Source organism: Corvus hawaiiensis, chromosome 3 (genome assembly GCF_020740725.1).
Source record: "Corvus hawaiiensis isolate bCorHaw1 chromosome 3, bCorHaw1.pri.cur, whole genome shotgun sequence".
NCBI classification, from domain to species: domain Eukaryota; kingdom Metazoa; phylum Chordata; class Aves; order Passeriformes; family Corvidae; genus Corvus; species Corvus hawaiiensis.
This window is the reverse complement of record NC_063215.1, coordinates 41,288,338-41,311,109: the sequence shown is the minus strand read 5'-3', so window position 1 is coordinate 41,311,109 and position 22,772 is coordinate 41,288,338. Positions and strand designations below refer to the sequence as shown.

Below are 22,772 nucleotides of genomic sequence, written 5' to 3'. Positions count from 1 at the left end.
AGGTTGCTCAGAGCCCCATCCAACCTGGCCTTGAACACTTCCAGGGATGGCACAGCCATAGGTTCTCTGGGCAACCTGTTCCAGTGCCTCACCAACCTCACAGTGAAGATTAAATTTAAACTCCCTCTCTCCATACTTCCATATTCTAATCATAGAATCACAGAATATACTGACTTGGAAGGAACCCATCAGGATCATTGAGTACAACTCCTGGCCCTGCAGAGGACACCCCAAGAGTCACACCATGAGCCTGAGAGCATTGTCCAAGTGCTTCTTGAACTCTGTCAGGATGGTGCTTTGACCACGGCCCTGGGGAGCCTATTCCAGTGCACAAACCTCTGGGTGAAAAACTTTTCCTGATATCCAAACTAAATGTCCCCTGACTCAGCTTCATGCTGTTTCCTTGAGTCCTGTCACTGATCATCAGAGAGGACATCAGTGCCTGCCCCCTTCCTTCCCCTTGTGAGGATATTGAAGACCACAGTGACATCTTCCCTCAGTCTCCACCATCCTCTCATCACAACTCTCATATGTTCTACAAACATTTCTACATACTAAAAAAATCGTCCACTTTCTGACTTTACTGGGGCATTAAATTCATAAAAAGATGTGTACTGCCTATCTCTGTTGGGGGAGGAGGGAGGGAGGAAGGGAAAGACTTACCCTTAATTATTATAAAAACCTGAATTATGTTCTTATCATTTTTTCCTATGGATATTTAAAGTTGTATACTCTACTGAATGTTCAATAATCCTTCATTTTCCAAAGATTCAAATTTAAATCTTCTTCAATATGATATCTATAACCATCCCCATCCTCCACAATGATAATTTTTAATATTATTATATAAAGTGAAAAATCTTGGGACTCACTCGGAAGTAGTCACTGCAGGCTGCCAGGACTGCTTTATGTGCGTGGAATTTCTGCTCTTCAGCAATAAGGGTAATATCACAAAGTATGCCATCACTTCTTTGTTGGTTCAGAGCTGCCAGGACAGCATCGTTATGGGAGCTGGACTGACAAAGCCTCTGACCTGTCAGCATTTCCTGAACACTGAAAGGGGAAAGGGGAAAGATTCTGTCAAAAAAAAAATGTAAGAAACAAGCACATTCTGTCAGAAATATAGAACAACTTTTTCTAAAACAAGATAGTTTGATAATTCTTGGAAAGCAAAAATGTCATGAACCCTGTCAGGCAAAAGTGTTTACACAGCATCAACAACAGAAGAAAAGCTCAATATAACAAAGCATTATGAAACCTGATTATATACTCAAATTTAAAAACCTCAATGGTTCTGATTTTTCATTTCCTGTACCAGAAGTCAGCTGAACTCACAGGACTAATTCAGAATCATTTTAGGATTAAATGAGAAGAATAAAGGGCTTAGGTCAATGGACCACCAGAAAACTTTAAGTGGTTCAAACTGAAGAACCTGTAGAAAGAAGGGTATATGTATGTATGCAAGGAGTTCTACTAAAAAGAATGAAGCCTCGTGGTCTCAGGTGGCCTGTTTAAGTCTGATGCTGAGTTACTGAATGTTCTCAGACCACTTCAGGATATTCATATTTATGAAGTGTTGTGGTGTTTTTTCAATTTTCTGTTTTGTGTTGGGGGTAGGGAAAGGATGTTTGCTTGGTTTTAAAATGCTAAGGCCTTCTCCACCTCTGAATATCTCCATGTATGAATATAAGATTTGCATATAATCCAGTCTGTCTGATTGCAGCTTTCTTTTTCCGTAGCAGAAGGAAGAGACAATATAACTGTTGATGCAAATGGAAACAAATCAAAACATATCAGCAAATCCTCTTTGATACAAAACAATGCAATTGATTTGAACTCTGTGAGACTACCAATTTATATTGCCAGAGAATCCGTATTTGTGTTTATAGAAGGTGAGTTTACAGAGTCATCTCAGTGTAACTCAAAGGCAAGATTTTTTTTTTTAAGGGGTGAATAACCCATCATCTTTCCAGTACAATCATGTAATTCACTGCATATACATACTATACAGCAGCTGTGTGGCTGCTATATTCTCCTTTCTCTGCCTATCCTACTCCTGCACCTTGGGTACCTGTAAACTACTTCAGACCTGCCTTGCAGACTGTTTGCTCTAATCTAACCTACTCTTTTAGAAAGACAACAACTAAAACATTACTTCTAGAAGAAGGCTGGCTGAAGAGGAATAACACAGGAATAGCATGTATCTGAATTCTACTCCCTCTCTGATAGTTTAGGTTTCACATATGGACATGGCCTAAATACATTTCAAAATGACTCATTCAAATTATTCTTTTTTCTTCAGCTGTTCTGTCTGTGGAACCCAACTGATATTCTAAATGACAGTTATCAAGAAATCTAACTTGCTAAAATACAAGGGAATTATTTTTAACTGTTATTTCTCTTCTGTAATTTCTATAGCAAAATGACTAAATCAAACTAGTGCAAGTATAATACATTAATGACACTCAGAGATGCTTCTCTTTACTTCTGTTTTTATCAGCCTCTCTCCCAGTGTTGTAAACCAAGACCTTCATTCCTCTTGCTTTTTTCACCATCATCCACACATCTGGGATTTTAAACTGCGTTCTATCATAATCCATTTTTCAATTCAGTGACCAAAGTGAAGAATCAATTGCCTGTAACCCTTGTGCCAGCAACATAGGAAGCATGCATACACATGAAAAGCAATTTAACTGGAATTTATGAATGAAAATACATAGAATAATTAAAACATAACATGACTGATTACTTGTAGTGATAGTGTCAGTTGATTCCATATTCAATAGCTATAAAAGCAAGCAAGTCCTGATTTTCTTCTGCTGCAGAAGCATGGCAGAGAAGGGGGAACGGAACTGGAATGCTAAGGTGTCCCAGTCATATCAGGGAGTTTTCTGAGCTCCGAGATCAGAGTGTTAACTACTCTGTAAAGCAGAACTACCAGCATATCACACTACTGCCAAGTTCTGCAGAAAACCAATTCAGTTAATAAATTCTGCAGAGCATTCTGTCTGAAAGAACTGTGTTCTGCTCCCAGAAAGTAATTAAATTATAAATGACAAATTCTCTATTGCAACAATGGGTGATACAAACAAATGAGAAAGACTACACTGGAAAAGAGAGAGAAGGGAAGGCAGAAAGATGAATTTGGAGAGAATTCTTGGAAGACATTTCATATAACTGGAAAAGCTATATGTCCTGAACAGTGGAGCACTACACAGACCCAAAATTATCACCAGCCACCAGTTCAGATGCATAAATGTAAAATGCCAGTTGCTTCCACAATCAAAAATTCCAAGCATAGACTAAGGCATAAACAAGATAATGTATGAAGAGACCATGGGACTCCAATCAATCCCAGGCACAATTTTCTTTGCTAGAGATAAGTGGCAACAAGAAGGTAATATTTTGCAGATTATAACATGGATATGTATTTAATAATGTGAATTCCTATGTAATGAACAAAATTATTAGTTTTACTCTTTTCTACTTTCTTAACTGAATCTTTGGTAAACATCATCCTAAGTGTTAACAACTTCCTACACACTACCAAGTACTATACCTCAGGCACCTCTCGGATGGCATCCTTCAGTTTTGGTCTTCTGAATATCAAAGCTTATAATCCTGTAGGGAAAGCTGCAAGCGTTCCAGCTAGAAAAAGAGAACAGAGAGGAACATTAAAATTCAAAGCATACACAGCCTCAGCCTTAAAGATCAATACTTTCAGGATGTGCAATTCAAAAGCAACTTTCATTGGCTAGATTTGAGTACAGTCTGAAGGTGGCCTTTCCTCTAGTCTTTTCTAGAGATTCACAGCTTGCCGTCTGAATGTCCTGTACCTACTGCCCTTGAGGAATGCTTTCCACAAACTCAGGAACACATATTGTTTCAGAAAAGATGAAGAGTGGTGAGGAGGGAAGTAACTGTACCAAAAATCCTTCAATATGAAGAGTAAGCCAAAGGCATGTATTATTGTTTGTTTACTTCCCTGAATAACATACAGTTTTTATGTTTAATGATCCTAAGGTTTTTTTCCAACCTAAATGATTCTATGATGCTATGAACATTCTGGCAAATATAAACAGTACAGTACAATCATTTTTACAAACACAATGGCTTCTTTTTTTAAAGGCAAAATATTAAAGTGACCATATAAATAAACACAGAACAACTGAAGTGTCCAAAGACCTAAGTTATTGAAAACGGGGTTTTATAGCAAATTTTTAAATGGTGTAGCATCCAGCACAGCTGACAAAACATTTCAACTTTATATATGAAGTATAAAAAGTAGATTTTAATAGAATAGTCAAAAAAGAAAAGTACACTACTTTGGCTGCTTATTTAAACCATATGTGGATAATTTAATGTAACTCAGATACAATAAAGTAATAAAATTCAGCAAAATTTGAAGAATGGAAAGATTTCCATATTTTTCTCCCTCTTCCAAAATGTCCGCAATTCTGAGCAAAGGGGTGAGGTCATAGAGAATGTATGTTGGGGTCCCTCCCCTGCCGTGTAGCCCTGGGAGAGGGGCCCTGAGGGCACAGACACGGGGTTCCCCTGCCCCTGCTCAGCCTCGTTCCCATTGGTTGGTTTGTGCTCCCTGCGCGGGCAGAAGGACCCTTGGTCCCGTGACTGGAACAGTTCCTGGGCAGAGCTCCGGCCATGCGGCTGGAGAAATAAACATCTCTGAAACAGCTATCAAGAATCTGTCTGTCCGTATATATATTTCCTTTCCACGGGACTCCTGGTTTGATATATGTGTGTTGCAGGATCCCCACTGCAACAAATGGTGGAGATTTGTGAGCAGAACGATCCCCGATCCCTAAGCGACTGATTTGTGTGAGTAAACCCTGGAAACTTTGGATTCCTCTTCTTGGTTTTGCTTTGCTATTCCATATCTAAACTATGGAGGAACCGTGGGAAGACTCTTGGCTCTCAGAGCCGCATATGGACATTTATCTTAAACTTAAAATGATTCTTGAACAACGATTTGTGAATTTTAGCTTGATTCAAGCTCAAAAAGAACTGAAACACTTCCTGGCATGGTTGTTTAAGAACTTTTTCTATGTTTCTTGGGATTTAATTCTTACCAAGGGCTTTTGGAAAACCGTTTGGACACAGTTAATACTGGAGTCAAAATATATGCCGATGGAAGAATATTTTCGTGAATATTATTTAGTTACCGAGAGTGTTGAGCAATGTCAGCTGTGTCCTGGTGAAGGGAAGCGTGGCGCAGGGACCGTGCGGCCCAGGCCACGTGCACCGAGCGCCCTGCGAGCAGCAGCGAGGCAGTTCCCGTGCGCGGGCGGAGCCACGCGAGCCGCAGTGTCGGTGGCGGAGCGAGGCGCGGCGGGAGCGGCGGGACCCGGCGGGACCCGCACGGCCGCGTGCAGCGCGTGGTGGAGCGAGCCCCGGGAACGCCCGACCGAGAGAGGCGGCACGCGGGCAGCGGCTGGCGGCGGTGGCGGTGGAACGGAGCTGCGCCCAGCCGAGACGCGCGCTGGAGCGGGGCGCGGGGGAGTCCTCGCTCGGGGGCCCGGCCGAGACGTGGGTGCAGCGCCCGGCAGCGGCAGCGAAGCTGCGACCAGAGGAGGCGACGCACGGAGAACTGAGCGGCGTGGCCCGGCCCGGCCCGCGCAGCCCCGAACGCGACCCCGGGAAGAGCGCGCAGGCACCAGCAGCTCCGACAATTCCAACACGGGAGCGACCGAAAGAGACAGCAAAGACGCAGCGAGACAGAAAACAGCAGCCACTCGGAAAAAGGAAAAGATCATAGCAACTAAGACCTTAGGGATAGTAAAATGGTATAATGTTAAGCAAAATTATGGTTTTATAACAAGGTGTGACAACCAGCAAGACATATTCGTGCATAGAACTGCTATTAAAAAGAATAACCCTGAAAAATGCATCCCAAGCTTGGGAGATGGAGAGGTGGTGGAATTTAATATTGTACTAGGGAGAAAAGGGTTACAAGCATCGCAGGTCACTGGGCCTGATGGTGTTCCTGTAAAAGGCAGTATATATGCAAAAAATCGTAGTCATGTTAGACAGTATCTCTATTGTAAGCCCCCCCTACAGTTTCCCTTTCCTAATCCCACCTTTCCCTTTTACCCTATGTCCTATTACCCCCAGTGTATTCCCAATCCGTTTTTTCATCCATGGTTTCCCTCACAAAACCATGCTTTTGCCAATTGTTTCCCCAAAAATCCCTTTCCAATGCCGAGTGGGGGATGAAAAGGGGGAGGGAAGAAGTTAAACCCTCTCCTGCCTCAGTTTCCCCACAAAGCATGCTCAGAGTTCTGTCTCCCTTCTGTCAGCCCTAAGATGTTCCAGAGAATCTGTTTGGACATTTAAAGACTCAGGAGGGTGGCTTGTTTTGTTTTGAAACTGTTCTTGTTATGTTTATCCAGTTGTTTTCATTCTCCTTTTATTAAAATAAAACGGGTGAGGTGTTGGGGTCCCTCCCCTGCCGTGTAGCCCTGGGAGAGGGGCCCTGAGGGCACAGACACGGGGCTTCCCTGCCCCTGCTCAGCCTCGTTCCCATTGGTTGGTTTGTGTTCCCTGCGCGGGCAGAAGGACCCTTGGTCCCGTGACTGGAACAGTTCCTCGGCAGAGCTCCGGCCATGCGGCTGGAGAAATAAACATCTCTGAAACAGCTATCAAGAATCTGTCTGTCCATATATATATTTCCTTTCCACGGGACTCCTGGTTTGATATATGCGTGTTGCAGGATCCCCACTGCAACAAATGTATGCTGATGATTCAGCTGGATACTGAGCAAATGCATATGCAGTGCTTTCCAATGCTCGTTTCAGAACATTTCACTCTCACCATCAACCATCACCATTCTATGTTCTACTAAGACAATTCACCTTATCCTTCAAGAGACAGAAAAACACCACGTATTAAGTGAGTGCTGTCAACTAATGACACAAACATTTCTGATCAATGTACCTGCTCTTGTATACACCCATACATCAATACTGATGGCTGCCCTTAGGAAATCCTATACCATCCAGAGACTGGTAGAGAACAAAATCAACTTCCTCTGAACTTTGAAGTCCAAACTCTCTGGCCCACACACAGGAAAAAAAACCTCAAACTACAAGCAGCATGGAGAGCAAACAGAGGAAGGACGAAGACCTGCAGGGAAAAGCATTCCTTCTCCAATAATTAAGGCATATGCATCAAAGAATTAACAAAACATTCAAAGAGTCCCATACTGCATTCAGTGTTTTTACCCTAACAAAGCAACCTGCCCTAAACTTTGGCACTCCTCCTTTCTCTTCCAAAGCTCCAGCACTGCATGCCTCACTTAAATGTACACCATGTATACAAGAGTACAGCATGGAAATCATTTAATCAATACTACACTGATTTTGTTTAGCCACATAGAGTTAAGGCAGCTCAAAATTTTTAAGAACTGGAAATTTGGAAGCATTATTTATCCTTATGGAAAAAAAAAAATTAAGGAGGCACTTCCACCTGTTGTGTGGATACGCTGTGCTAGAACAGCTCTAAAATCATTTGAACCAACAGTTTATTTCTATTTCAGACAGCTAGATACATCTCCATTATATAAACTGTGATTGGTACCTAAGGAAACTCTTTGCATTAGAATGTTTAAGACATACTATTGTCTTTCAATTTAACTACTATAAGTAATCAAATCAGTTTAAAAGATTAGTTTATAAATTTAAGGATAAGACTTTTGGTTTAAATGGAAAACTTTAAATCCACTTAAATCCTTCTGTTATAGTGAAATACTCCTTTATGTGGAAATTAACAGGGAAAAATAGGCCAGACAGAAAATGCCCATTACATGCTAGGTCTGAGATACACGCGAAAATTGCCAAAAAATTTTTTTTAAACTCACATTCAATCTACTTTATACTGAAAATAACTTAAATGTCCCAAAATTCACTATTTCCTCCCCCCTGAAGTAACAAGCTTTTTTTTTCTAGTTCACATGTCTAATTTTACAGAGTTGCCTAAACCATAGTCCAGGTCATCACAGAACTTACCCTGTTGCATAAACATAAACAGGCTCTGTATTTTATACTGGGTACCTAAGAAACATTTTTTTCCACTCTAATTATGCTTGCTTTGTCTTGCAAACTAGTAAAAAATTTATGTTCATAATGGAAATTACAGTCTATTAATAATGCCTGAAAACAGGCAGGTTTTCTACATAATTCAAGCTTATATAAAATAATTACCACCTTGGTGGTTTCATCAATAATTTTACCATTTGCTCTGTGTAAACAAGAACTGAGTTACAATCAACTTCAGTGTGAACTCACTTACAAAACATGACATAAGCATTATTTTAGTTAGGTCAAAAATAAACTATTTAAAAATCCTGATTTTAAATGTGTTCTTAATACAAAAATAAAAGAGCATTTGAAAAAAAAGCTTGCGCTCTCTTCTTGACTAAGGGAACTACTTCTTAGGCAGATAGTTACTAAACTATCCCACTCCCCTCCCCTGAGCCCCACCTAGGTTTAGGGGAAAGCAAGGGTTCTATTACCTATGTAGAAGTCAGAAAAACCCCAACTGACTGCCTCCATGGTTCCAGATATGGCCAAGATCAGAACTCCTTTAAAAGACAGGGTGGAAAATTACAGAGCAGTTGGTGCCTTTTATCCCACATAAATAAAATAGTTTAACTGTGGAAAGCTGCAACACAAAATTTGAGCTAAATATCTTTCAAACAATTCACTGAGATCCAGGCAGCCAACATACATAAATCTTCACTGCAGCCAGATGCAATCTCTGCTCTTGTGATGATCCACATTTGGAGGGAGGTAGAAGAGCCAGCTTCCAAAAATCCTTGGGGATGTCTTCAAGCAGCCACTCCTTTGCTCCTCACAACAGCCCCTGGCTGCTTCAGAGCCACTCACAGAGTGACAGGAGACTGACTTGCCTCTCTGGGGAGATCCCTGGCACTCATCTCTTAATAAAGGATGCAGTGAGACTTCGGGAACTGCGGAGTCCTTTACACTGGTACCACTTAAGGCAGCTTTCACCTAGTTCATCACAAATAGAGTTGCTGATCTTCTGTTTACCACTAAATTTCACAGAATGGCACTGCATTAGTTAAGTATTTCTCTGCCTTTAAAGTCCTCTAGTATGTGAAAGGCCCTCTAACTTCTCCTTTAATTTTTCACTTTGAATTGGGAAAGCCACTCATTTATCCATTACCACATTACTTAAAACAATACTGCTTATCAAAAACATATTTCAACTAATTAATTTTAACTCACTCAAACCACATAGCCAAACCCTGAGTGTTTAAGTAGATTTTAAACTCATTCCACGTAGGTAGCTTTTACTTACATTCCTAAACTTTGTTTCACTTGTCAGTAACCATAAAAAGGTGTTGATTCATAAAACTTTACATTAAATGTGGGGGTTTTTTTTCATTTCTCTGGGTACAGATAATGTATCTGTTCAGATAAGAAATATATCTAAATGAAATATTGCTAACATTCTTAATTATGACTGTTGTTATGTTGGAAAACAGTAACTCAACATTGCTTACATTAAATTTGCCATGTGCCAAACTCGCTTACAGAGAAATTTATTAAAATTCACATGCTCAAGAACTGGTTAAAAAGACTAAAAATACTGAATATATAAATAATTTTAAAGATATTTTGCCTTTTCATGTAGTTATCTTTAATCAGTTATCTTCTTTCCCTCAAGTCACTCCTTTTCTAAGTGTGTATATTAAATATTGAAAAACACTTCCACTTAAACCCACACCACTTCAAGTTAGATGCATGGACAAACTGAAGGGATCATGAGCTCCTTCCTGCAAAAAAGTAAAATTTGGAACCAACTGGATAAGTCATGAAGATAAAGCATTTGTACACAGTGAAATGGTATTTTCACTTTGACAGCTCCAAATATCTGGTTTCAATTTGGCCTTTTTTAAAAAAGAAAATGCAACATTTAAAAGCTAACAGAAGAACACTATATTCATTTCACTCCACAATGGCATCATAGCACATCCTGATGGAGGCTGTCATGGATACAGAACCAGACCATTAAGATTTACCCATGGCAATTTTCTGTTCTGGCTTAGATCCTTATTCACAGGAGCTTCTGCTTTTGCCTGTGGTTTTAGTAAGTCAGAATAAATCATCCTTTCAAGCCGTACTTCACCTTCTCTCAAAGTAAGGGTCTCTTCAGGAACAAAAATAAGAGTTTACTATTCACAGAAAATAAAGGACATTATCTTCTATTTTTTTTTAATCACATCTCTGCCAAATTAATTTGTCGAAAGGAAAACACCTGGAAACAGCTTTAAAGTTTGACTGCAAACCTGCCCTTCTGAGTATACTAGCACACTTTTATGCCTGGGAGACACTACTTTTTCCCTTTTTCATTGAGATCTTTGAGAATTGAAATATTTTTCTCATTCCATAAAAAATGTTCAAGAATGTCAAGTGTGAGAAAAACTCTGCCACTGCCCAATGTTGTCAGTGAAACCATCACTCAGCTCAAACACAAGTTGCTCAACTAATTTAGTGCCTCAATACAGTGACTTTCAAGAAAAAGCATTCATAGTACTGAAAAAAACCCTTAGACTTAATGTAAATTACAATATTAAGGGAATAAAAAAATTGAAAACCTGGATTTGTTTGGGAAAACAGAAGTCAGTAAAAACACCTCAAGAAAAAATTCAGCAAAATAAATATAGAATAAAACCGTAAAAAATTCAAACTTTTATAGTCTTCTGATTAATTACAAATTATTTTCTTGTGAAACTGGAAAGATCATTGCTATCTTCAGGCCATCAGCTATCGTCAATTAGAATAATGAGGTTTATTTTCTATTACTACCAAATTGCTATCTGACTTCACAGAATAATTAAGATCTTAAACCACAAAAAATATAAAATGAAATCACAGGGGTAAAGGCTGTACGAGTAGAACAACATCTTTATGTCTTTATATCTTCTTTGTGGCATTATGTCTTCTACATATCTCAATACATCAGTATTCTGGACATTTTTTCTGAATACACATTCAGATAAAATAAAAAGCAAGGTTCATGGTCATCTGTGTAACTTAAGGCATATTTTACCTAAACTACCACCTGAGAAAGAGCTTGTTGCATTCCAGTGATAAAAACATATAGAATCATGTAACTCTACTGGAAACTACACAGGTGAAGTTTGATGACTTTGAAGACGAGGTTTGCTTCCAGGCTGTGTGCACACAGTTTCACATATTTCATTTGAAAAAAGATAACAGTTTTATACAACTGTAGTAACATATCTTTGTGCACTATCATCTTAGCTTTTCAGAGCACTAATTGTTGCTATCATTTAAGCTATGATACTAATTACTCACCTGCTGAAAGGAGCAGGACATAACTTGCAGCTGATCCATTTTTTGTAGTTGGGAGAACAATATTACAACTTGACCCTGATCTCATTGAAGAAATCTCAGCTCATGGCAGGGGACTGGACTAGATGACCTTCAAGGGTCTCTTCCAATCCAAACTATTCTATTTTTCTATAAACTTATTTTCTCATCTTTCTGAAAGTTAGGCAACAAACATGCTTTTACATTTATATTTACATAGGCTTAACAATTATTCTCAAAATGAAGTATCTAATCCATACATTGAGTTCACGGTCATTATAAGGGACAAGTCGAAAGCTATCTGGTATTTCAGCTTTAAGGCATTCTGCTGCTGGCATGAACCAAAATCTTCAGTTACTTTGCAAAACTATGCTTTCAAGATTTTTCCTGTAGACTTCACGAAACGAAAATAAAATATAAGGTGACTTGAGTATCTTGTAACTGAGTGTTCTTTTGGAATTTGATTCGCATTTTCATTTGATAAAAAAAGCAACAAGAACACCCTGTTCTTCAAATCCAAGCTTTTTTTTCCTAGAAAATTTGTCATGATTTTTTCAAAATCATAGAATGGTTTGGGTTGGAAGAGACCTTAAAAATTATCTAGGTGCCAGCCACCTGCCAGGGACAGGGTTGTCACTCACTAGATCAGGTTGCTCAAGGCCCCATCCAACTTGGCCTTGAACACTTCCACAGATGGGGCATCCACAACATCCCTGGGCAACCTGCTCCAGTGCTTCATCACCCTCTGAGTAAAGAATTTCTTCCTAAAATCTAAACTAAGCCCGCTCTCTTTTAGTTTAAAACCTTTTCCAGTGAACAAGTATTTATATATTTCAATAAAATCATGGAGAGTTCATACATCTCTACAGGACCTGCAAGAGCACTCCAACTTTCTCCGTGAAATAGCATTCATGATATTAAAAGTAAAAGGCTGTGACTACCAGCAGTTAAGTAAACATGTACCTTCTAAGAACGGCCTTCAGTAGCCACAGGGTGGCAGAACTATACTTCAATATAACCTATACCTCCAGGACAGTGACAGTATTTCAAAGAGTAGATTTTTTCTTACAGCATAATTACAATAACATAAAATATATGCTCTGTGTCCAATGGGTGCTTTCAATTTCAGGAATCAGAGGAAAAAAAAATGTCTGTACCTAACAGTACAGCTACACAGCAATTCTATAAACATCAAAACACTGCAACAGGTTTCTGACCTCCATGTTTCTATTTTGACAAAATATTCAACTCATAGAGTAACTGATTACTAAAATCACTATCAATTTTACCCCATATAGAATCAAAGAATCATAGAATGGATTGGGTTAAAAGGGCCCTTAAAGATCATCTAGTTCCAGCCCCCATCCCATGGGCAGGGTCCATTAGACCAGGCTGGTCAAAGTCCCATCCAACTTGGCCTTGAACGCTTCCAGGAATGGGGCATCCATAGCTTCTCTGGGCAACCTGTTCCAGTACCTCTCTGTCCTCCAAATAAAGGATTACTTCCTGACATCTCACCTAAACCCTGTAAAACCATTCCCCTTGTCCTATCATTACCTGCCCATGTAAGTCAGTCTCCCTCCTTTTTATAAGGCCCCTTTAAGTGCTGGATGGCCACTGTGAGGCCGGGCTCCAAGTTATTCTCCAGGCTGAACAATCCCAACTGTCTCAGCCTGTCTCTGCAGGAAAGGTGCTCCAGCCCTTTGACCATCTTTGTGATCCTTCTCTGGACCCTTTCTAACAAGTCACCATTCCTTGTGTTGAGGACCCCAGAACTAAACACATTATTGGCTTATGGACTATTCCTCCACTCTTCAATGTAAGAGAACAAAGATAGTTGCAAACACCTTTCTGTTAAGAGAAACAGGCATTAAAAGATTTCTGACAGCTTTAAGTAAATTGGACAGAGTGTCATTCGTCTTGATGATGAAACACATTTTGATAAGGCCAAGAGGGAGATGACAAGTGGGAAATAAGTAGGAAGAGGAAACAAAAACAATATGGAGGAAGCTGGTGATGAAGCCCAGCTACAGTTATTTCTTGGGTTTCCTCTTTTGCAAAGGGGAAGGGGAAACAGTGGAATCGTACACAATCTAAAAATCAGATGAGTATCTGGGAAAACAGATCAGAGAGCATGCATTTTTCTACAGCGTAATCACAGGAAGAGAAGCCAGAGGGCATCAGGGAATAATTCTAATTGCTGGACAAGAAGACTGAATGCTCAGGAGCACAGACTGGGAAAACATACAGAAGAAAGACAAAGAGCCAAGGGCAGGGAAGATCCTGGACTAAAATGTGCGTGTGACAAAACCATCAGATTTAGAAGAAAGCAACTAAAATAATCAATGTCTGTTAAAGCCCATTTCATCTAGATTTTAGACTAGAAATCAAGATCATCAAGTTTTGCACCTTTTTTTTGTGGAGAAACAGCTGCAGAACATTTGCTTTCACTTTCTGCTGATTGTGATGGATTATAGTGAATAATTCCTGACAGTTTAGTGATCTTAGGGCTAATGGTTCCAATCATACTGCTGTTCCATGCAGTCAGTACAGCTGTTCCAGATTTTTTCTTTAGTTAACCTTTTTAAAAGTGTTAAAGGGTTACATGCTCATGAAACTAAGAATGCTAGAAAAGGCAAAAAGCTAAGTTCTCCAATACCCGAACTGAAGTTCCCTACAATCAGCTTACTACAAGAAAAGGCACAGGTATTCCTAATTCCATCATTTCTTTAAACTTGAATGTTTGAACTCCCTTAGGGCCCTTTTTCTACACTTAAATTGCATCAAAACTTCTAAAAGCCTGGCTAATGCCATTCCAGCATAAACTCTTGTATTACAGGGATGCCTGTATTACTATTTAGCTGCAAGGCGCTTCAAGTATAAAAGGAATTTCTACTATGTAGCTTTTCATAATTGACTTAGAAGTTTAAGTAGGAGTGACAGGACTTGAAGTTAGCTAGAGCTCCGAAGTAGATCCACCTAATTTAGACCTCTTCCGTACAACAAACTCGGATCAATTGAAACACTTCCTTACTGAAAAGATATATGTGATTTAAACATTAAAGAAATTTAGATTGAAAGAGAAAATCACAACTAATTAGATGACCAGAATAAGTAAGACTTACAGACAAATTCTGTTTGTGGGTGAGAAGTAGTGGGAGAGAATGGAGAGGGTTGCCCGTCTCCAAGTTCTATTGCACACTGCAATCACAAAAGCCATAAGCAGTTTAGCCTTCACAGTTATCTCTCCTCTAGCTCTTTACCCTGTTTTACACTGCCTTCTGCAGATCAAAAAAACCAGTTGTATTTTAGGAAAGACAGAGTTTCCATCATGTACATATTTTGTTACTGTAAGACCACTATTTCTTATATTCACTGTCTGCAACTTGTTTATATAGTCACTGCTACCTCTATAATCTTAACTAGCCTAGCTAGAGGAGTACACAGATAAGCCTGGTCTGGGATATGCAAAGCAGCACTGAAGATGTCAGATAGATTTTTTTTTTTGCACCCATAGACAAAAAACATCAGGAGCTTTGCTATACACACAAGACTGTACAAACCTTACCTGGATAAAGGAGAAAACTCTTACCACACCACTAGAAGGAAAAATGCTCTCAACTCAAGAGGGATATCAGGGGCAGATTTACTTAGGGAACTGTGGCCTTCTCCCTGCTCCCTGTGAGTACAGCCTGCTAGACTGTGAGCTTTTGAAGCATTAGGACAGTTGGGAATGGTACAGTTCCTACCAGAGGATTCTGTGGTTCACATATCTGCTGGGAACACAAGGGAAAAACATCAGGACACCTGACCTCTTATGCCGGAAAACAGGTGAATGCCCTGCCCACGTTGATGATAGAGTTAGTGGATTCTTTCTCTCCAAGGATTCATCCAGAATCTAGATTTCATACTAGAGTATTTTACTGAAACAGGAGATCTTTTTTCTCTCATTCTTTACTCAACATATGTTCCACTTCTAACACAGACTTTATTCAATGTTCCAGACCAGCTACCTAGAAAATGTTCTGATATTGACCTCTGTCATTAATACCCAGTGTCAATCCAACAAATAAAAATTCCTCTCAGAGCAGAAGGGACATACCAGGTAGAGAGGGGAGGTGACAGGAAATACAGTCTGAAAAAACTCAGTGTGAAGATGCATATGATGTATTTGTAGTGGGAGTCATAACTTTGACAACATGTCTTAAGAAACTCAGTTTAAGGAAATACTTCGTACTAAAGTAAAATACTACTCTAATTAAGCTCTATCAAATAGGTTACTAGAGAAACATGAGTTCTTGTTTGAAAACATCAGATTTGAACATGCTCTACTTTCTGCTTTTCAGAGAATCCAGGAATTCATACTTTAAATCCTTTGGGTATATACAGATTTAAAGACAGACTCAGATCCTTTTTTAAGTGAATGTAGCATCAACACTCCTTAGATTATGTAAACAAACACAAAAAACCCCAAAACAAAACCACAAAAAACCAAAAAAACCCAAAAAAACCCAAACAAACAAACAAAAAAACAAACCAGAACCTAAATTTCAAAAGAAAAGTACAAACTTTTTTTTTAAACAAGTTGCTGTTTAAATTCTCAAGGGCATTGTGAATGTAGGTAGGCACCTATAAAGGACTGCATAAGGCTACACTTAGGTGCTTACTTGCAGAAGTGAAGAATTTAAAACTTGTATACGTTTGATTTTTTTTTTTCTAGTGGTTAAATTGACATATTGTTCTTCCCTTTATATACATGCAAACAACTTACAGCTTGTTGAGTCTTTGTTCTGAAGCATCTATCACTACCCAGACATTAAACTGGTAAGCTCAGCAAGTCTCTAGGGTTTGTGAATACTGCCCCTAGCACCAAATATCAGGTGATTCATGGAGACAGACCTACATGCCTAACTGAAGTTTGTGAATTGAATGCCAATCACTAGAATCACACTATATTTGAGAAAGCTAAACAGTGATGAGGAGGAAAAAAAAAAAAAAAAAAAAAGGCTCTAGGAACATTTGTTTCCTTGTTTCAAAAATAACATTTATTTTTCAATTTCAAGGGCAACAATTACCTTGTTAAAAGCCTCTAAATGCTACAAATAGCTACTTATAATTCAAGTTAAAACACGGTTTCTTCTATAACTTAATGGGCCTGAATTAACAGACATGGAATTCCTGGTGAACATTAAAAAATGATTTTTACTGTGAGGATGGCTAAGCATCAGAACAGATTGCCCAGAGAGCTTGTCGATCTTCATTCTTGGAGACATTCAAAACACCTCTGGACACCGTCCTGGAGAATCTGATCTAGCTGGCCCTGCTTAAATTGGGGGGGTTGAGTAAATTATGTCAAGAGGTCCTTCCAACCTAGACAATTCTGTGCTTTGTGTGATTCAGCTGAGAAGACTATGAACGTCTTCTCAGTGCATGCATGCAAGAGCATATTAGTCCCATATGACCTATTTATTCCACATTCCAATCTTCCTGAAGACATTTTATCTCATAAAAGGAAACAGAAGGGGCAAAAGGGGGAAATTCTAACAAAACCATAGCAAATGCACATGCCTCCACATCTCTGTTAGGTGTCCCAGCAGGGCACATTTATGAAGTTCAGTCTTTTCCATTTATTGGAACTGCCTAGAAATCCTTTTAATGCCTGTCTAGAAATAATACCAATCCAAACCAAATGCCCGTGGCACTAAACACTTCTTTTGTCATAAGCAAGTATTTTTTTCTTTTTTATTTTTTTTTAGGATAGGAAAACTTGGTAGCAATGCAAGTGCAACTACTGTCTATGTGAAGTTTGCTGATTATTTCACTTGATAAACAAAAATAATACTTTGTAAGCAATTCATGCACTCACTTTTAAAAAATTTTTTCCAATTAAACTCAATTAATACTTTAATTCAATTGATAATATACAGAAATGTACTGTTATTTCAGACCCCATAGAGTATCTAAGCCATCTTCCTGGGGATATGAGAAAGATGACACAGGACACACAGGACACCCAGTCCCTTCTGGATCAGTATCTCAAGTGGCATTAGACATTCCTATTCCAGAAAGTAAGTTGAGCCCTGAGTGACTCCTGACAAAGAGCAAAAGAATTTATTTTCTTTAACTAAGTTTCAGTGAGGGTATTTTCAAAATTTTCCAGCAGATGGTCATCAACCAAAAGAAATCCAAGCAATTAAAAGCACCTGGAATAAATTTCCAACAATCACTAAAATTTTTGCTTTTAAATGTAATGCTTCCGAGAGTCAAAAGTTAAGGCAACAAATTAGTATATATCAAAATTGAGTCATACTAAGAAGCCTTCTTGAAAGATAATTCTGCTAACTATGTCTGGGAAAGCCACAGCTCCTAGAGGCTACAGTGAACATCTCTATCTAAACTACACTGCCAGGTAGAGAAGAAAATCAAAACAAAAGGAAACCATGAATTACCAAAGGGACAATAGTGGCCTATTACTGTTATTACCATATCCCAGAAAACAATTAAGATTTTCCTGGATATGGTAACAACAAAACTCTACAAGACAGCCCTGAAGAAGTTTTTTCCTCCAAATCTCTTCTTCATGGACATGTGTAAGGCCAAAATAGTTCCTTCATTCCTAAAAATGTTATTGAAGTACTTGAAGAAGTCAAATCTCTAACTAAAATTGAAAGATCCACAATCTTTTTAGCAGAGCACAGAGTTATCAAGCTTGTATTACAGAGGTTTGGGGTTTTTTTTTTTTCACTTCAGTGTTGGCTGGTTTGGGATTTTTTTGGTAGTGGAAAAGAACTTACATCAAAAATACATTTGACTAGATCTTATGCTGTTAATTGCTTTAACTGTGCACTTTATCTACAAGATCTCATATTAGCATTTTTAATTATTTAAAAGACATTAAATATTGCTGGTACCAGCATGATCAGAGATTAACTTCTTAATAATCACTCGTTTGAGAGTAAAGCATTTGATTCCAGCTGCTATGAACTTTTAAACAAGCAAAAGCAACATTTGCAGACATAAAAGGGACAATCCACTCTGTAAAGGAATTGTGATGAAATTAAACTGCCTATGTCCAACAAAACAATAATATTTTATATTAGACACTTTGCAAAATTTTTTAAAAAGTTTACTTGCTCAGGAGAAATCTGAATTACTGTATTTTACTATATTATTCTGACTTGTATGCTGTATCACAACACTTCCACATTACTCTAGCTACTTTTTCATTAGTTTAGATTCCCAGCCTCTAACCCACATGGAAGCTACCTAGGTTGCTTTTACATTTGGACCATAGCAAATAATAAAATTTAAATATACCACTGTTACTACACCTCTAGAAGAATCAGTGGGACAGCATGATCCCTAAAATCAACTGAATTTCTAAATCAAAATTTGACACAGACTGACTTAGGAAGGAAAATGCCAACTCAGGCTCTAACTCTAGAGAATAGTTTTGTTGCAATCACAGGTAAGCCATGATCAGAAACACATTTTAATGTGCAAAATAGTCAAAATAAACCAGTCATGATGGTTTCCTTCCCTGCCACCAAATGTACCTCCTGGAACAAAACTGTGCCTGAAGCTCTCACCACACAAAAAAGAATAAAGTTTATAGGGCTGAAGATTACTGAGAGAAGCTTGAAAACATAATCTAACACCAGGTTTATGACTTCTACTGAGGAGTGTCTGAATTTATGTGATTACTGATGTCTGGGAACTGACTTTTAGACTTTGAATGCTTGGGAATGACAATGCTAAGATTTAAAGCCATTCAATGATAGAACAAGTAGAAGCTATTCATCAATGTCTTGAGCTGGGAACAGAGACACACTGGCCCAAAAACTGCTGACTGGCATAAAGATGGCCTGAATCACCCACTCATCCCCTCCAGTGGCCAAGCCCAAGGATACTGCAGATACATCCAAGGACTAAGAGGATAATTAAATTGTGTTTGATTTCTCTTTACCAAATGGCACACAAAAGAAGCTGGATTTGAATCAGAGAATTTGCAGGGGACAGACTGCTCCTCACCTTGCCAAGGAGCTGCGCCATTGGATTGTACATGATCCAGCACTCTAAACACACAATCACTCCTTCTTTTCTGTCTTTGGACAGTAAGATGCCTGATGCAGCCAAGAAGTGCAGGACTACTTTGGCCAGGTTTATTAATTCACCTGGCAACACTATAGTCACCCCCATTTAATTAGGAGACAACTGATCTCCAATAAACAAATAAATAGATAAATAAATAAATTCTGAAAGATCTCTCCCCACCTTGCAAGCACTTTAACTTGTAGATCTGACAGTGTTGCCAGTCACTGAGCATATAGAAGCTCTTGCATCACCTCTAGGACTGGCTTCACCACTAGCTTGCTCTCAGGCTAATTCTCAGTTATATTTGAAAAACAAATGCAAGTTTTTACCTCTGTATTTATACCAATTTCAAGATAATCAAATAAAGGCTCTTGCCACCCATTTTCAGGAGAAAAAGAGCACAATCTGCACACTAACTACAACTAAAAGCTATTTATGAAATTCCTTCAGTAAGTGATACTGGCAATACAAAACCTTCTCAAAGATGAATCAAAATCCAATGCAGCAATACTATTAGAACTCAATAGTTTCCCCAATTTATTACCATCTAAGTGTGGTCTTTGCAGTCTATTTCTCACAGAGAAGGAGAATAAAGTTTCTAAATCTGGACTGGAATTTACTGACCTGCATTCAACATAGCCCAATGCAGAGACCTGCAGACATACAAGTAATTTCTCAACACGTTACTCACATAAAACACTACACCACAAATAGTGCTCCTACATGTTTAGCTACTTTGTTCAGAGCTAAGCGCGTATCTCTACACCGCACAGTCAGCTTGTATGCCCTAATGACAGTTTATATGGAAGGTTTTGTCTCTTCTGTAAAACATACTTCTTTTCACTACCATCACAGTCACAAACACATTTGAGCTATTAATACCATTTCCCCGCCTGCTTGGTTCCAGTGGAACCCTACAACCAAGAGATTCTCCGTGAAGACCATAAGATTGCTGAAGACACGTTTCCACTCCACACAGAGAATAACTAGGAAAAAGGTTCAGCCTTAGCCACGATTTTTATTACCATTTCATCAGCTCCATTTCTAGTCTGAGTCTAGTCTATCTTTTAAGGCTAGAGATTCTTTGGTACATTGCTGTGGTTGCATGAAAACCACTAAAAAAGTTGCAAAAAAGTCAGTATGAGTTATCAGGTACTAAGATACTTGGACATTACTCAATCACAAAAACTATGTGTCAGTATAAAATAAAAATAGAATATTGATTTTGGGGTTTGGTACCATTTAACAACTACTTTAAAAAGCCCCATAAATCCACCCTTCAACTACGTAACTGGAAATGCTCTACTTATCTGATTATTGCTTACCTACCCCTTTATACAGTAATGTTAGACTGAAAAAAATCCCAAGAACACAAAACAATAAGGAAAATAACTTCCTTGTAGTAGGTAATAATCTCATTAAGTACTAAAAGAAGAGCTTTCCTTGTAGGAAAAGGTTTGTTAGGGGATTTTTGAAAGAATTCTTTTCTTTAGTTAACTACAACATTTTAAGTGACTGCAAGATTTCTAACACTCAGAAACAGGTAGGAAATGTTCTTGGAAATACCTTGGGGAGATATAAAAGACTCACATCAGTATTGAATGGAGCTGAAGATTTTCACCCTTCTCTGTGGCTGGAGTTGGTTAAAATCATTTGCCCTTCTCTTCTTTATGTTTTCTAAAGACTGAAAACAGGAGAACATGAAATGTTACTGAAATTTATTCCAGGTTCACAAACAATGTTTTTCAGTATTTGAAAATTACTTACTACTTTTGTTCACAGTCTCTTCTCCCTTTGCAAACCATGAATAACAGCCCATCTTTTATTTGTTTTCAGTTTCTCACAGAACCAGTTTGTTATGACTGCTCTCTCCTACACAAAAGCTGGTCAGGGTTTCCAAAGACCCTTCTGTTTATTTATGGCAAGCTGCAGTGTAAACATTTGCTTACTACCAATCAGTGCCAGAAATTGCTAAATAAACCCACTGTTTTAACACCTTTTACCCCTGACTATATGAAAGAAAACTAAGCACTTACAGTCTGCATGCCTTTCTCTAGTCTGCATATATTCATTACAGGTCAAAGCAACTTTCTCTTAAGATAGAATGGGTACAAGTTCAGCAGCAGTGCTGGTTTCTATACTTCCTTCTTTTGCCTGACTTGGTTTAAGAGTGTACGAGAGACTTCTGTGGGGTTGCCTTTAATTTTTTGGGGGAGGCTGGTTTATTTTTCACTTTTTATCCCCAATACCCCTCCATGAACATTGATGCCAGCAAAACACATGAGCAATAAGCTGCAGCAGGAGGACAGAGATCAGGAGTATCTCAAGCCAGTACTGCTGCAGAACATCTTGTGTCAAAACAAGATGCATAAGGTGTCATAAACTCATTAGATGGAATTTTCTGATAAAGTCTGGTTCTTCTGACAGTTTTCAAATGTGTGTAACAGAGATAAACAGATGGAAAATAATCTTAGTTGACAACAGATAGAGGGGCTTTTTTTTCCCTTCCTATAGAAGGTTCTGAATTTACAGTTCAAGGTTTTCTTCAACCACTCCTTAGCACTCCTTAGTCTGAAAAACTATTTTTTCTTTACTTGGAGAAAAACTGCTGTTTCAAGGAAAAATTCCTAAAATTAAGATGTTAAATAATTTTTAATCTGTGACTTTAATTAGGAGCAGATGTTGAATTAGAAAAAGAACAGGCAAGTGTTTAGAGTTCTGTGCCTTCTTCAGGTCTAAGCAAAAGAAACACTTCTGTTCACACTTCCCCACTCCCCCCCACCCCACAGACTATACCAACTAGCCCAGAGGAAAAAAACAAACCAACAGCAACAATAAGACTAAAAAAAAACTCAAACAAACAAAACCCCACCATTCTCTCGTATATCTTTACATCACTGTAGCTATACTACCACTTTTTTTCTTTTCCTTCTCTTTTTAGGTGTTCGGGGCTTGATCTGGTTTGTTTAAGGCTCTTTGGTGATCACACAGTAATCCCCCTCACTACCTGGGCCAAAGGATAAATACATTAGGAACTAAAGACACAGCCTATGAAAATTCACTCCTTGGGTTTCCAACAACAATTTTCGTCACTCACAGTACACAGACCAGTGACAAGAAAAAACGCAGAAACATAATGTGGAACTCACAGAATCAATCCATGCCACTGAAGATGCCTCAGCTCCCCTGACCCTGTATGCCCCATGCTCTGCCACATACTATTGCCTCAGAGTACAGGTGACACTTGTGTTGCCACTGGTGTCATGGTGTAAACTCATACTGACATCCCACAATAGTGCC

The 22,772-nt window shown here is 38.6% G+C and overlaps 1 protein-coding gene across 7 annotated transcripts in view; it reads right to left on the bottom strand.

Moving 5' to 3' along the window:
* The window catches only part of KLHL32 (kelch like family member 32), a 124,834-nt gene that overhangs the window by 95,107 nt on the left and 6,955 nt on the right, over positions 1-22,772 (bottom strand). For 4 of the 7 annotated variants that reach the window (XR_007202256.1, XM_048297186.1, XM_048297191.1 and 1 more), the window contains exons 2-4: positions 21,063-21,156; positions 3,560-3,648; positions 873-1,053 (exon numbers count right to left, since the gene is read on the bottom strand). Coding sequence is in view for 6 of the 7 variants with exons in the window: in XM_048297186.1 (XP_048153143.1) it covers positions 873-1,053; positions 3,560-3,582 (204 nt within the window). In the remaining variant the exon portion in view is untranslated. Of the gene's footprint in view, positions 1-872; positions 1,054-3,559; positions 3,649-8,530; positions 8,588-21,038; positions 21,157-22,772 lie in introns of those variants that run through there. The other 3 variants (XM_048297188.1, XM_048297190.1, XM_048297189.1) reach the window with 3 other exon arrangements.